Source organism: Neophocaena asiaeorientalis, unplaced genomic scaffold, assembly GCF_003031525.2.
Source record: "Neophocaena asiaeorientalis asiaeorientalis breed wild unplaced genomic scaffold, Neophocaena_asiaeorientalis_V1.1 scaffold171, whole genome shotgun sequence".
Taxonomy (NCBI): domain Eukaryota; kingdom Metazoa; phylum Chordata; class Mammalia; order Artiodactyla; family Phocoenidae; genus Neophocaena; species Neophocaena asiaeorientalis.
Window position 1 is genome coordinate 7,417,567 of NW_020174013.1, and position 14,082 is coordinate 7,431,648.

The 14,082-nt window shown below is 42.4% G+C and overlaps 1 protein-coding gene across 1 annotated transcript in view; it reads right to left on the reverse strand.

Moving 5' to 3' along the window:
* The window catches only part of LRPPRC (leucine rich pentatricopeptide repeat containing), a 105,607-nt gene extending 93,547 nt beyond the window's left edge, over positions 1–12,060 (reverse strand). The window contains exon 1 of the mRNA XM_024753499.1: positions 11,883–12,060. Coding sequence (XP_024609267.1) covers positions 11,883–12,031 — 149 coding nt within the window. The 5' untranslated portion in view covers positions 12,032–12,060. The remainder of the gene's footprint in view (positions 1–11,882) is intronic.
* Between the last annotated feature and the right edge of the window lie 2,022 nt (positions 12,061–14,082).

A 14,082-nucleotide genomic window follows, 5' to 3' on the forward strand; every position in this document is an offset into this window, starting at 1 on the left:
ACCAAAAAAAAAAAAAAAAAAAAAAAGGATTCTCCAGTGCTTCCTCACATGGCAGCACTTTCTACATTTCTTATTTGACACAGAATTTATTTTTAAATTCACTTGAACACACCCTGAAGGAAAAAGGGTGTGTTCACAGCCTAGAACGATAGGTATGTTGTGATAGAAAGGAAAGGAAAGAACAAGTGCAGGGGTTAAGGTGGGTCCATGCAAGGCAGGAACCTAACCATCAGGCCTGAACAAGCTGGAATGCACTGCCTCCAAAACCTGATGACCAATGATGTAAACACATAAGGGAAAATTATTTTATCATTTCACCCAAGTGTCATAAATGGCTCCTTTACATTTTTGAGTTAAATTTCTCAGGTTCCCTCCTGAGACTCCAGCACTCACAACCAACTTCCAGGTTACCCATGAATTTTCTCTGGCAAAATCTGGCATTTAAAAAGTTATTTTTCTCAGGTTTTGTTGTTTTTTATAATGGGTGCTAGTGTTTTTTGACTCTTGAGTGAAAAAAATAATGATTCTATAGTTGAGCGTCCATATTTCAAAAAGGTACAAGGACTAGATTATTATTAGATTATTATAAACAGGCTTCCATGGGTTCCCTAATTAATAGGCTCCCCTATTAAGCCTGTCACTTTTAAAAATCAATGCCTTACTTTTTCAAGGCATTTTTAAGTTTACAGAAAAACTGTCCAGAAAGTACGGAGTTCCCATGTATTAGACCCTCTTCCCCCTCCACCTAATTTCCTCTATTAACATTCTGTATTAGTGTGGTACATTTGTTACAAATGATGACCAATATTGATACATTTTTATTAGCTAAGGTCTATAGTATGCAAAAATGTTCACGCTCTGTGTGTACATATCTATGGGCTTTGACAAATACATGACATGCATTACAGAACCACAGAGTATTTCACTGCCCTCAAAATGCCCTGTGTTCCACCTACTCATCCCTTCCCCCTCCTCCTGAACCCCTAGCAACCACTTTTTACTTGTCTTGTTTCGCCTTTTCCAGAATGTCATATAGTTGAATCATACAGGATGTAATCTTTTTCAGATTGGCTTCTTTCACCTAGCAATACACATTTAAGGTTCCCCTGTGTCTTTTCATGGCTTGATAGTTCATTTCTTTTTAGTGCTGAATAACATTCCACTGTATGGATGTACCACAATTTGCTTATCAGTTCACCTACTGAAGGACATACTAGTTGCTTCCAATTTTGGGAAATTATGAATAAAGCTACTGTAAACACGTATGTGCAGGTTTTTGTGTGGACAGAAATCTTCAACTCATTTGGGTAAATATCTAGGAGTGTGACTGCTGGATCATATGGTAAGCTTATGTTTATTTATCTTTGTAAGAAACCGTCAAACTATCTTCCAAAATGACTGTACCATTTTGCATTCCCACTAGCAATAAATTAGAGTTCCTATTGCTCCACATCTCACCACAGATGCCATAGGTGTTTTAGCCATTCTAACATGCATGTAGTGGTATCTAACTGTTTGCAATTCCCTAATGACATATGATATGAGCATCTTTTCATATGCTTACTTGCCTTCAGTATTTCTTTGGTGAACTGTTCAGATCTGCTAATTTCTCAACTAGGTCATTAAGTTTTCTCATTGAGTTTTAAGAGTTCTTTGTATGTTTTGGATAGTCTCGGTGTTTATTTCTTTCAAGTCAACTTTTTATTGAACTGTTATTCATTCCTTTTAAACTCTGAATATACACCAAACTAATCACATACATTTTTAAAACTCTCCCTTCCCTATTCTCTTCTTCCTTTTTCACTGCTATTATGAGCCAATTTGGCATCACTTTAGAGCTATCAGAGTTTAAAGATACAGCAATAGAACAGGTATAGTCAGTAGCTAATGTTTATTATGCATTTAAGACATGCAAGGTAATAGAAAATTAGGACTATAATCTTGACTTTACAGATAAGAAAAGTGAAATAACTTGCCCAAAGTCACAGTAAAAGCTAGTTAAATGACAGGACCTGTACCTGTACATGGGTAATTTCATTCTGAAATGAGCTCAACATGGCGGAAGGGCATCAAGGAAACTTATCTGGCTGCAACAGGCAGTTTACACTGGAAAGTGGTAAAAATTAAACCTAGGCAGGGAATGTGAGACGAGATAAGGGAAAGTCTACAATGGCTGATAACGACAGGATTTGGATTTTATGACATGCTTATAAAATACAAGACTGATTTTCACAATGCTGCTCTCACAGCAGCATATTTTGCTGAACTATTCTGTAGGCAATAGGTATCCAAATTTCTCTTATGTTCTCACCAATCCCTTATTTTAACTATTCTACTTGAGTTTTCTTTATTTAGTCTGTTGATATGGTTGATTACATCAACTGACTATTCAAACCTTGAACCAGGCTTGCACACCTGGAATAAACCCAACTTGGTTGCAGTATATAATTATTTTATACATTTTATGTATGTACTGATTCCAATTAAGTTTTAACATGTTAAAAATTCAAAAAACAATGACTCCTCCTAAAAGTGGTTGGTATTCCTTTCAAATTTCTTCACTGCTACTGACTACACCATCTTTACATTGTTCCCTCAAGCTCAAAATCTTAGGATAATTGCTCAATCCCTCTCATCCTTCACAGCACATCTGTTGAGCCCTCAGATACCTCTTTATTTCCGAGTTCCTTGTTCAATCCAGAACACATGGATTTTTCCAACAAAACTCATATTAGTTTCTCAGGCTTCAGCTTTTCTTCATACAACTGCCAGATCAATCTCCCCCAAAACCGTCTCATGCCACTGCGTCTTTAGGATCCTATAACTGTTTTTTTTTACTTTTATCACAACACCTAAATTCTTTCATTTATTGATTCAAAGAAGATTTATTAAGCACCTTCTATTATAAAGCACTGTGCTAGGATCAGCCTTTCTACTTATCTAGTAAGTAAACCTGCTAATCAATTAGTTAAAAAACAAAACCCGAGTTGTGTTAAGTTCTAGGACTCCAATGAAACAACAGTAGGGTTCTACTTTGGATTAAATGTACAAAGATGATGACACTCAAAATTTTTAACTAAGGATTAAAAGCAGCAGCCAGGGCTTCCCTGGTGGCGCAGTGGTTGAGAGTCCACCTGCGATGCAGGGGACGCGGGTTCGTGCCCCGGTCCGGGAGGATCCCACATGCCGCGGAGAGGCTGGGCCCGTGAGCCATGGCCGTTGAGCCTGTGTGTCCGGAGCCTGTGCTCCCAACGGGAGAGGCCACAACAGTGAGAGGCCTGTGTACCGCAAAAAAAAAAAAAAAAAAAAGCAGCAGCCATACAGATATCAGAGGATGAGTATTCTAGGCCAAGTGGAACAGTCAGTACACCAAGTGCGTGAGCAACAGATGGTATGACATTGGAGAGGAAGACTGGGCTAGATCATGGAGGATTGTGAAGGTAAGGAGTCTGGATTTTATTCTAGATACAGATTTCATTCCAAGTACAAAACTGTTATATAACCCTACTGAAGGTTTTGTAAGCAGGGGTTGTGGTATGATCTATTTCTGTTTAGAAAAGATCAGTCTAGCTGCAGGGTGGACCAAAAATTAGAAAGCAGCAAGAATTTAATAGAGATACCATTTAGGAAGCTGTTGCAGCAGTCCAAGTGAGAGACTGAAGCTTAGAGGGTGGGCGCGGAGATGAGAATCACCAAGGCTCCCACCTGATTTAACTGCAAATTCCAGGCAACAAGTCTTGCCAGTACAATTTGTTAATTCTCACTTCCATGTAATAGAGAAAAATTCATGTAAAAGAGCCCTACAGAGTCTTAATTAATCCTCTGTATACATCTTAACGTATTATGTATCATTTTCGTAACACTTGATGAGCACAATCTTAGAGACAAAAACAGAAGGCTCCATGGCATAGTGGAAACACACCAGCTTTCAGAGTGTGGGCTTGAATGTAAAAATGTAAAATGGTTATTGGGATAAGGAGGGGAAATTTTGGCAATTACTCCTAATTTTGGTCCTTAAAATTCTTGTTTAGAGTCAAATTTAACAGGAATATTTTATGTTAAAAAAAATTAAGAATTTCCAACATGGCCCCTAACTGTAAAGTCTATATTATAAGGAGAAAAGAAAGAAGCTTAAGAACAGAAGAGCTTGTACTGAGAAGTCTAGTATTCCAAATTTGCTAACACCAGACTCAATAGAAACCTAGATTCCAATAAGAAATGTCTAACATATTCTTTTTATATCTGTTGCCATGTTTCCTGGGAACTATCACTAATTATAAGCCAAAAGTCTCTAATTATATGGAAAAAAAAAAAGGATAAACAGTTAGCCATTATGCAAAATTTAGGCCATTCAAGACATTCTCATTGCAAGGGAAAAAAAAACAGACTGTCCTGATTTCAGGCTCTGCCATTTCTAAGATATGTAACTTTGGCCAAGTTACAACTCTCTCTAAGCCTGTAAAATCTCAGAGATAATAGTACTCACCTCACAGGAATATCACAAAGACTGAGATAATGCAGTGTTTCCCAAAATATTGCACTTCTGCCAGGAAAATGGTTTTAGATAGCATGTAGACAGACTTTCTATTTCTGTAGTTTTATTTACTTCAATAAATAGTTTAAAGTAACTATTGCATCTAGCTCTTTATCTTCCTAGAATTCTTGCTTAAAACAAAATTAAGTTATAAAATGTCAGTTTAAACCTAAACCCAATGAAAAGAAAAATGCTAAACATAAATAATAGTTTAGGTAGTACTAGATTTGGCAAAAAATGTGAAGGCAGTACACAAATGCCCAAGGTCTGGGCAACACTGAGAAAAGTATACATAAAGGACCCAGCAAATTAAGCATAATAAATATTAACTAAATTATTTCTTCTTTTTAAAATGTATTAGCAGAAAGTACAAGACTTATTTTAAAAGGCCTACTGAAATCCAAGCTATGCTGTTTAACAGGTATGTGACTCTGGGAAAGGTATTTGGTTTAAGCATTAGTTCCCTCAAGTGAGAAAACGTACCTACCTTGTAAAGATCACATAAAAAAATAAGATTCCTAACAAAAGAGTGCTCAATAAATAGTTCTTATTATAGAAGGTACTCAATAAATATATGCTGTTTGATTTTTAAAAAAATCTTTTGTAAAGCTGTCACAATGAACTTTCTCCCTGAAAAATTCTCCCTGAATTTTCCAAGACCTCAGCTCTCCAAAAACTCTTGCCCAGCTAAGCTGTCCCCCAAACACTGCTTTATGCTCTATGGTAAGTCACAGAACTTCAGAGTAAAAAAGTCACTTGCAACCCTTCTACAGTTGGTAACAGTCTTCTGACTTGAAACACCAATGCCATTCCTTTCCACCTATCCAGATGTCCCCTCCATCTCAGGCTCCTCCAGTCCAAAGGGATGTCTCCTTTGTCTCAGCTATGACAGGAAGTAACAAGAGTCAGTTACCCAGGCTGGGACCTTAGATGTAATGTGGAGCAAGATACTCTGTAGAATCTATCAATATAAAGCAAGAGTGGGATAGACTAGATTATTCTAGAGATGCCCTCCAGAGTTTACATTCTGAGATCTTATCATGTGCTTACTTACTTGTGATAGTCTCTAATTCCTCAATTTATACTGTATTATGTATTGCCTTTTTTAAAAAATGTTTTTATGTCCATAAGTAATCCCTTTAGCACCTAAAACACAACATATTCAAAGCACTTGGGAACTGAGAATCACAGCATCTGCAGTTGAATCCCAACTGGAGATCATGGATAAATTACTTCACCCTTCTAAACCTCAGTTTCCTAACTTGTAATATCCACCCACAGAAGATGAAACGTGTGTGATAAATTCATACAAACACAGTCTGACAATGGTAAAGATCTACCTCAAAGGTACTATTATTTATCCTAACCTCCAAATCAATTCTTCCTAATTCTAACATTCTCGCCAAGCTCCTGTTCTCTTTCCTTCAGAAAAGGAAGTATCTTTTCTTCAGTTCTGCACCACCTAGTTGTGGCCCTATTAAGCCTAATCTGCAGTATGTATCAATGTTGTTCCTCACTGGTCTATCTATCCCCAGTCCCTATTTCTCCTAGGGTCTTTGTAAACTTTGTCAAGACCTGTACTTCTCAAAAGCCTCCAACGGCTTCTGACCAACTTTCTAATCAACGCTGGTAGTTTTAAGAAATTGATTGGGGACTTCCCTGGTGGTGTAGTGGTTAAGAATCCGCCTACCAATGCAGGGGACACGGGGTCAAGCCCTGGTCCAGGAGGATCCCACATGCCGTAGAGCAACTAAGCCTGTGTGCCACAACTCCTGAAGCCCGCGTGCCTACAGCCTGTGCTCCACAACAAGAGAAGTCACCGCAATGAGAAGCCACCGCAATGAGAAGCCCGCGCACCTGCAACCAAGAGTAGCCACTGCTCGCCACAACTAGAGAAAGCCCGCGTGCAGCAACAAAGACCCAACGCAGCCAAAAATAAATTATTTTTTTAAAAAAAGAAATTGATTGGCTTTTGCAGTATCAACTTCCACTACATCCCACCCCACATAGACACACAGGATAAAAGTATGGCCTCCAAGTTTCTTCCTCCTCTTTCTTCCCCTGGAGCATTCTGACTACTCATTACCACATGGCCTCTTAAACTTGAACAATCCCCTACCACAAAACAAATGTTTCTTTCCTTCTTCTCTCTGAAATGCCACAGTATTATATTCCTCTCTATGGATAGCACATACATAACATGTTGTACACGTGCCTATCATAGTCCTCTGTAATTGATAAACTTAAACCCACAGGGAGCAGAGGCTGAATCGCAACTCCAAAGGACCCAGACAGACTTTTAAGATGTGCTGAGAACGTTTTTTTAATGAAAGGTAAACAAGGAAAAGTTTTCTCTCCTTTCAATTTTAGAAGTCACATCATTCTGTCATAGGGCAATAGGTGCTCTTCACCTTTAAGATAATCATCAATCTAGATCCGCTTCCAAACTGATTTAGCTCAAAGTTTACCTTTCCTCTGAAGCACCTAAGTATTAATAAATTCTAATAATTTCACTCAATAATACTCATCTGTCCTTCTCAGACATTCCTGGAAATCAAGATCAGGGTGAATTTGTGGAGATCCACTGCACTACATGAATGGGTTAAGTACCCCTTCAAACTCCGTTGCATCCCACAAATATTCCTTCCTCAATGTCTAAGATTTTCATTGATTTACTCAACAAATATTTAACATCTACTATGTGCCACAAAGTGAGACACCAGGGGAAGCAAAAAGAGTAAGACAAAGTCCCTGCCCTCAAGGAACCTTCAACCAGGTCTGGAGTGCTGGTGGGTACACATGCAATAGTGTTAATGGGTGCTTTAGTGATTCCGGATCTGAGAGAAAGCACAAGAAGGGAGTGGTCAAAGGGAGAAGCCAGCAACAGAGATTAAACAGAGAAGAGGAGACACAACCCAACAATGAACATCACAGTCAAAGGTAAAGAGATGTGCAACGTGCTCCATCAAAGCCTTGCTGGTTCACAGACCAGCAGCACCTTTATTATCTGAGGGCTTGTTAAAAATGCGGAATCTCAGTCCCCTACCTATACCTACAAAGTCAGAATCCACATTTTCAGAGGATCCCCAGGGAATTCTTATGCTCATTACAGTTTCAGAAGCCGTGCTGTGGAGGACTCTGAAGTAGAGTTTGAGATGGCTAGCACAGATGACACCATGGGAATGAACTCACAAGAAGTGAGGCTCCAGAGGCATCTCCAGATCATGAAGCACCTTATCCTGGAACAAATGGAAGCCACCACAGTATCTAATTCTTAAGTAGGAAAATGACAAGATCAAATTACCAGGGAAACTACAGAATAAAGTGGGGGTTGGAAGAAGAGGGAAATCATTCCAGATGAAGTAGATCTAACAGAACTTAATCATTTGTGCAATCAATACATAGGAGGGAGGATGGGAACAGGGAAGTGTCAAAGAAATATGAATGAAAAATCTCTATAAAGCTGACAGAAATAGCAACATTCACTAAAACAGGGGACGCACAAGGAACAGATTTGGGAGGAAAGATGAATCCAGTTTGATATTTTCTTTTTTTTTTTTTAATTTTTAAAATTGAAGTATAGGGCTTCCCTGGTGGCGCAGTGGTTGAAAGTCCGCCTGCCGACGCAGGGGCCACGGGTTCGTGCCCCGGTCCGGGAAGATCCCACATGCGGCGGAGTGGCTGGGCCCCTGAGCCCTGGCCACTGAGCCCGCGCATCCGGAGCCTGTGCTCCGCAACGGGAGAGGCCACAACAGTGAGAGGCCCGCGTACCACACACAAAAAAAATAAAATTGAAGTATAGTTGACTTACAATGTTGTGTTAGTTTCTGGTGTACAGCAAAGTGATGAATCCAGTTTGAGATGTTTGGGTCTGAAGTACCTATAGGTCAACCAGTGGAGGTGCCTAGTAGCAGGCAGGCACCTCCAGGAGGGAAAATATTGCCATCATCAGATAGGCAGGTATCAGCTGATGCCCTAAAAATGGAAGAGGTCGCCCACAGGGAATGAAAAAAAATGAGAAAACAAAAGGACTAAGGACAACCACCGCCACCCCCCAAAGATATCAGCATTTAAGAGATGAACAGAGGAAAAAGGATGCAACAAAATGAGAAAAATTCTAAAGAGAATAAAATCAAGAAAGAGTGGTGTCATCTTCAATGCCAATAAAAGGGTTTCATTAAGGGGGAAATGGGAGACAGTAATGCCAGAGGTCAAGGCCTTAAGAATGGATCTGGGGGCTTCCCTGGTGGCGCAGTGATTAAGAATCTGCCTGCCAATGCAGGGGGCACAGGCTGGAGCCCTGGTCCGGGAAGATCCCACATGCCGCGGAGCAACTAAGCCCGTGTGCCACAACTATTGAGCCTGCCCTCTAGAGCTCACGAGCCACAGCTACTGAGTCCGCGTGCCACAACTACTGAAGCCCGCGCACCTAGAGCCTGTGCTCCGCAACGAGAAGCCACTGCAATGAGAAGCCCGCACACTGTGACGAAGAGTAGCCCCCGCTCGCCGCAACCAGAGAAAGCCTGCGCACAACAACAATGACCCAATGCAGCCAAAAGTAAAAAAAATTTATATAAAAAAACCAAGGGGCTTCCCTGGTGGCGCAGTGGTTGAGAGTCCGCCTGCCTATGCAGGGGACGCGGGTTCGGGTCCCGGTCCGGGAAGATCCCACATGCCGCGGAGCGGCCCGTGAGCCATGGCCGCTGAGCCTGCGCGTCCGGAGCCACAACAGTGAGAGGCCCGCGTACGGAAAAAAAAAAAAAAGAGAGGCCCGCGTACGAAAAAAAAAAAAAAAAAAAAATTAAATGAAATAAACTTACATCTCCCACATGCCTAATTTTAAAAGCACCCTCTCTCTCTCTCTCTCTCTGTGTGTGTGTATATATATATATACACACACACACATCTCAATGGCTCTCTGTGGGTGATACAATTAAGAGTGATTTTTAGTTTATTGCTTTCCCCCCAAATATTTTGCAATTGTTCCTGAAGGCACATAAGTTCTAAAATTTAAAAATACATAATAAAAAGTTAATAAATAAAACAATGATGGCTATTCCCAGTGGTGTGACTGCAGTGGGTCAAAGAGCGAATTCGAAGTGAAGAAATGAAGGAGACAGGAGTACAGACAGGAAGAAGAGACTGGGGAGCATGTGGAGTTAAGTCCAGTTTCAGGAAAGGTTTTGTTTTTCAGGTGGGAAAGATGTGAGCATGCTTACAGGCTGTGGGTAGGAAACTGTATAGAAAATGTTCAGAGTCCAGGAGAACAAGAAAACAAACACTTCTTTACTGCCTGCTATGAGCCGAGCACACAATGGTGAACAAGATTAAGTTCTAAGGAAACAAGCAGCGGGCAGGTAAATAATATCAGGCAAGTGAGACATGCCGTGATACAACTAAAATAGGGTTTGCACTGAGTGTTGAGGTTAGGCCTCCCTGAAGAGATAGCATTTAAGTCGAGTCCTGAATACAAGAAATGAGCTTTAAAAGAAGAGGGAAAGGCCTTGTTACCTCTACTTCACAGACAATGAACTGAGGATCAAAAAGGTTAGGTAAGGTTATGCAGCAAGTAAATGGAACCCAGGTCTGATGAGCAGACCAACACCCTCTCTACTAGACTGTGTTCCCCTTACTGTTTTCCTCAAACGCAACAGCGAAGATGAAATGTAACATCGACCCTCCCCTGGCCTCACAGGGATGTTAAGGACTAGAAAAATATAAATAATTGGCACAACTTTCTCAAAAGAACCTCTCTGAAAGCCAAGAAGTGTAGATCTGTGAAAGCAGAGGCACAACTTCTAAAGGTTAACTGTTCAGGCCTAATGAGAAAATTCAGGTAGGCTCCAAGTCATAAGCAGACTACATTCCAAAGATGTATAACTAAGTTGCTAAGAAGTCATAAAACATTTCCTCCATGTAATTCTACACATAAAGTAGGTTTCCAAGGACCACAAAAAATCCACGCAATCACAGCTATTACTGTTACTATTCTAGTAACTAATACAGCATTTACGAGGAACCAGGCGCTATGTTAAGAGATTTATATAGATAACCTCATGCAATGTCACCAACACTATTACTACTCCCACCTTATAACTAAAGAAACTGAGGCCTGTCAACGTTATGTAACTTGTCGAGTGGCATAATGCAAATAGAGAAGCCCGCAGTCCAGCCCTGGCCTATTCCAGATCCTCAGCTCTTAGTCCTTATGCTGTCTCCCAAAGTACCTCTATTTATAAACACTCGTCTTTCAAAATCAGTTTTTCTTCAACTCTAAAACCTCAGTGCCCATCTACCCTTCTCAGTCGATCAGAATACTACTCAAACGTAAAATAGATAGCTAGTGGTAAGCAGCCGCATAGCACAGGGAGATCACCTTGGTGCTTTGTGACCACCTAGAGGGGTGGGATAGGGAGGGTGGGAGGGAGGGAGACGCAAGAGGGAAGAGATATGGGAACATGTGTGTGTGTATGGCTAATTCACTTTGTTACAAAGCAGAAACTGACACACCACTGTAGAGCAATTATACTCCAATAAAGATGTAAAAAAAAAAACTACTACTCAAATTAACACCTTCATCAAGCTTCCTTATCCTCTCGTTGGCAAAGTCTATACCAAACTTACCCCCTGATAAACCTCAATCCATGAGAGCATTTATTCACACATTTGACACCCACTGAGAACTTAATCTGCCTTTGCACCCCCAGTTCCCACAGAGTGCCTAGAATGTGTCCACTGATCCATTCACTGACATTTACAGAGTCTACTGTCCCGACTCCCAACCCGCTGCACATCTTCGTAAATACTGAGGTAAACTCCACTGAAGAAAACGGAGGCAAAAGCCCACACTGATGATAATTAAACTTCCACCTCTAAACTACCCCTAGGTCACCCACAATTCCCAACCTATCCTCCCTCCAAAAAGAAAGCTCTCGAAACCTAAATCGTAGATGGTTACTAAGCACCAATAACGCTTGCACGTGGGACAACACCGGAGCCGGTCAATCATAGAAGAGTAACACCTGACCCCCAGCAGCAGCCTTCAAAGCCCCTCTCAGCTTCTTAGGACGTCCGTAACCCGAGGGCAGGATGACCGAGTCCGAGGCGGCGATGGCAGGATCCATGACGGAAGCAAGCCACGCCCGCGGCCGTAACCTTCTGAAGGCGACCAACCCAGTCACCCTAAACCCCCCGGTGAGGAGCGTGATACGAGGCCCGGGGACGCCTGGCCCTGGAGCAGCGAGGAGGGTGTGGAAAGAGCACAAGTGGGACCCGGCCCTCGCCCACGTCCACGACCCCGAGGAACTGCCGCGCTGCAGGCGGGCTGAGAAAGCGGCCGGGCACTCACCCGGCGACGCGCCCGGCGCGAGCGGCGTGCGGACAGAAGGCGGCGTGCGGCCGGCTCAGGCCGCCCGCTAGAAGGCGCAGGGAGAGCGGGAGGTGCGCGGCCGCCCCGGCGCGGAGGAGCCAGCGGGCCGGTCTCAGCAGGGCCGCCATGGCTCCGCCGTCCCCACCGTAGGCTGCACGCTGGGCAAGGATGGGGGAGCACGTGACCGCGGGGTCGTCCGGCGCGGGAGAGACCAAAGGCCGGGCGCGCCAGACGTAGGGGGAGGCACGTGTTGTTATAACTTGGAAGATTGAAAAACCTGTTTCTCCCAGGACATATGATCCCCACGAGATATGTGCATTACAAGGTAGCTTGGTATATCATTCCACGGAGCGTCCCTTTCCGTTCTCTTTCCTTCACGTCAGCATGTTCAGTCTCTCCACCCCTTCACTTTTCAGTTGGTAGAGTCGGAAGAGGTCGATTCCTCCCAGGTTCGCGCAAGGGCTTGCGGGGGGCCAACTAGCGAGAACACCCGGGAACTCTCGAGAAGAGCCGACTGTGAAGAACCCGGAGTGTGGGACTTTTCTCTGCAGAGTGTGGGAGTTGTAGCCAACGTTACGCGGTTCCCGCTCCAAGCCGAAGATGCCGCGCCTACTGAGAGGAACGTACTATAGTCAGAAGTGTGGGATAGGAAGAACGTTAAGGACCTTTGCACTGTGCTAGGGGCCTCCAAGGTTAAATGTGATGTGATTTGTGTGCTTGGGGCCAGGGGACAGTGTAAAGGTATACGGAGGTACAACTTTTAAGTCCATGAGCGGTGCCTTGCTTTATGAAATGGATGGATTATAACGAAGGTCGTATAGTTTTAAAGCTGGCGGTGAACGCATTATATTCCCCAACTCCCACCCCACCCATTCCTTCAGTAAATGCACCATCAAGATAACAGTATACTTATGAGTCCTGAAAAAAAAAAAGTCCTGAGCCAAGTCTGGGGATAAAATAGGAGGGCCCCAGCCTTACGACCTGGAAGGGTACCCTGTGCATGTAAATCAACTTAAAAGATTTTTTGTATATTATATATGTAAATTTGGGTTCCAAGTTACCAAGTTACCCAAAGGTTTCGATTCATAAACATAACTTTTAAAACAGTACTGTAATATGCCACCTCAGTTTGTAAAAACACTAATTGATAGTCAAGTTATGTATGTATTTTCAAACACAATTCAGAGCAGCTTTCTCAGCAAAGTTTTGCCGGTTCAGTGTCTGTTGGGGCAATCGGAGTTATGTGGGAAGCCGAGAACAGGCTTCAAGTACAGACAACTCTCCAGCGCCCTCTTCACCTAGCTGTATTCTAAGCATTCCCAGGTGAAAGCTCAGAAGTTTTTTCCGGAAGCCCGACAAGGAGCTCCTTGAAAGCAGGAACCGTGCGACCTTTTCCTGTAGCGGAAGCACCTACCCAGTGCCAAGCACACGGTAGGTTGCGTTCGATAATTACTGAATAAATGTGTTTGGAGGTTATCCAGCTCATTTCTCCTTTGAGAGATGAGAAAAATGAGATCCAAAAAAAGGTTAAATGATTTACTCTGGGTTATACTACTAGGCACTAGGATATAATTTATTTATTCACTCATTCAACACTAATTTATTGAACACATAAATAGTGTTCTCAAATAGTGCCAGGCACTATTTGAGATGCGGATACAGCAGAGAACAAAAGAGACCAAGTCTGGATTTTGATTCGATTGGCTCCAAAGTTTAGTTTGGGAAGACAGATAAGAACTGTGATGTAAAATAAATAAGGGGAAAAGAATTGAGGATGGTATGCGTAACCCCCTCGGAGAACAATGAGGACTGTGTGGATGAGAAGAAAGAGCAAATGGGGTGGCGGGGACCGTGGGCGTTGGGCCTCATCATGCAGAGTGTTGTAGTAAGGGCTTTGATTTTTATTCAGAATGAGATGGAAAACCACTGGAAAGTTTAGTATGTTGTGATATGAATCCATTTGCATTTTTAAAGGATTACACTGGCTGCTGTTTGAAAAGGTGATTTTAAGGGAATACGATAAATAAAAGTAGGGGACCAGTGAGGAGGCTTTTGCAATAATCCAGAGTACAGATGGTAGTGGCTTGGACAAGGGGGGTGGCAGGTGAGAGAATGAAAAAGGGTCAGATCCTCACTCTATTTAAATAGAACCAAGAGGATTTACTGATGGATTGGCTAT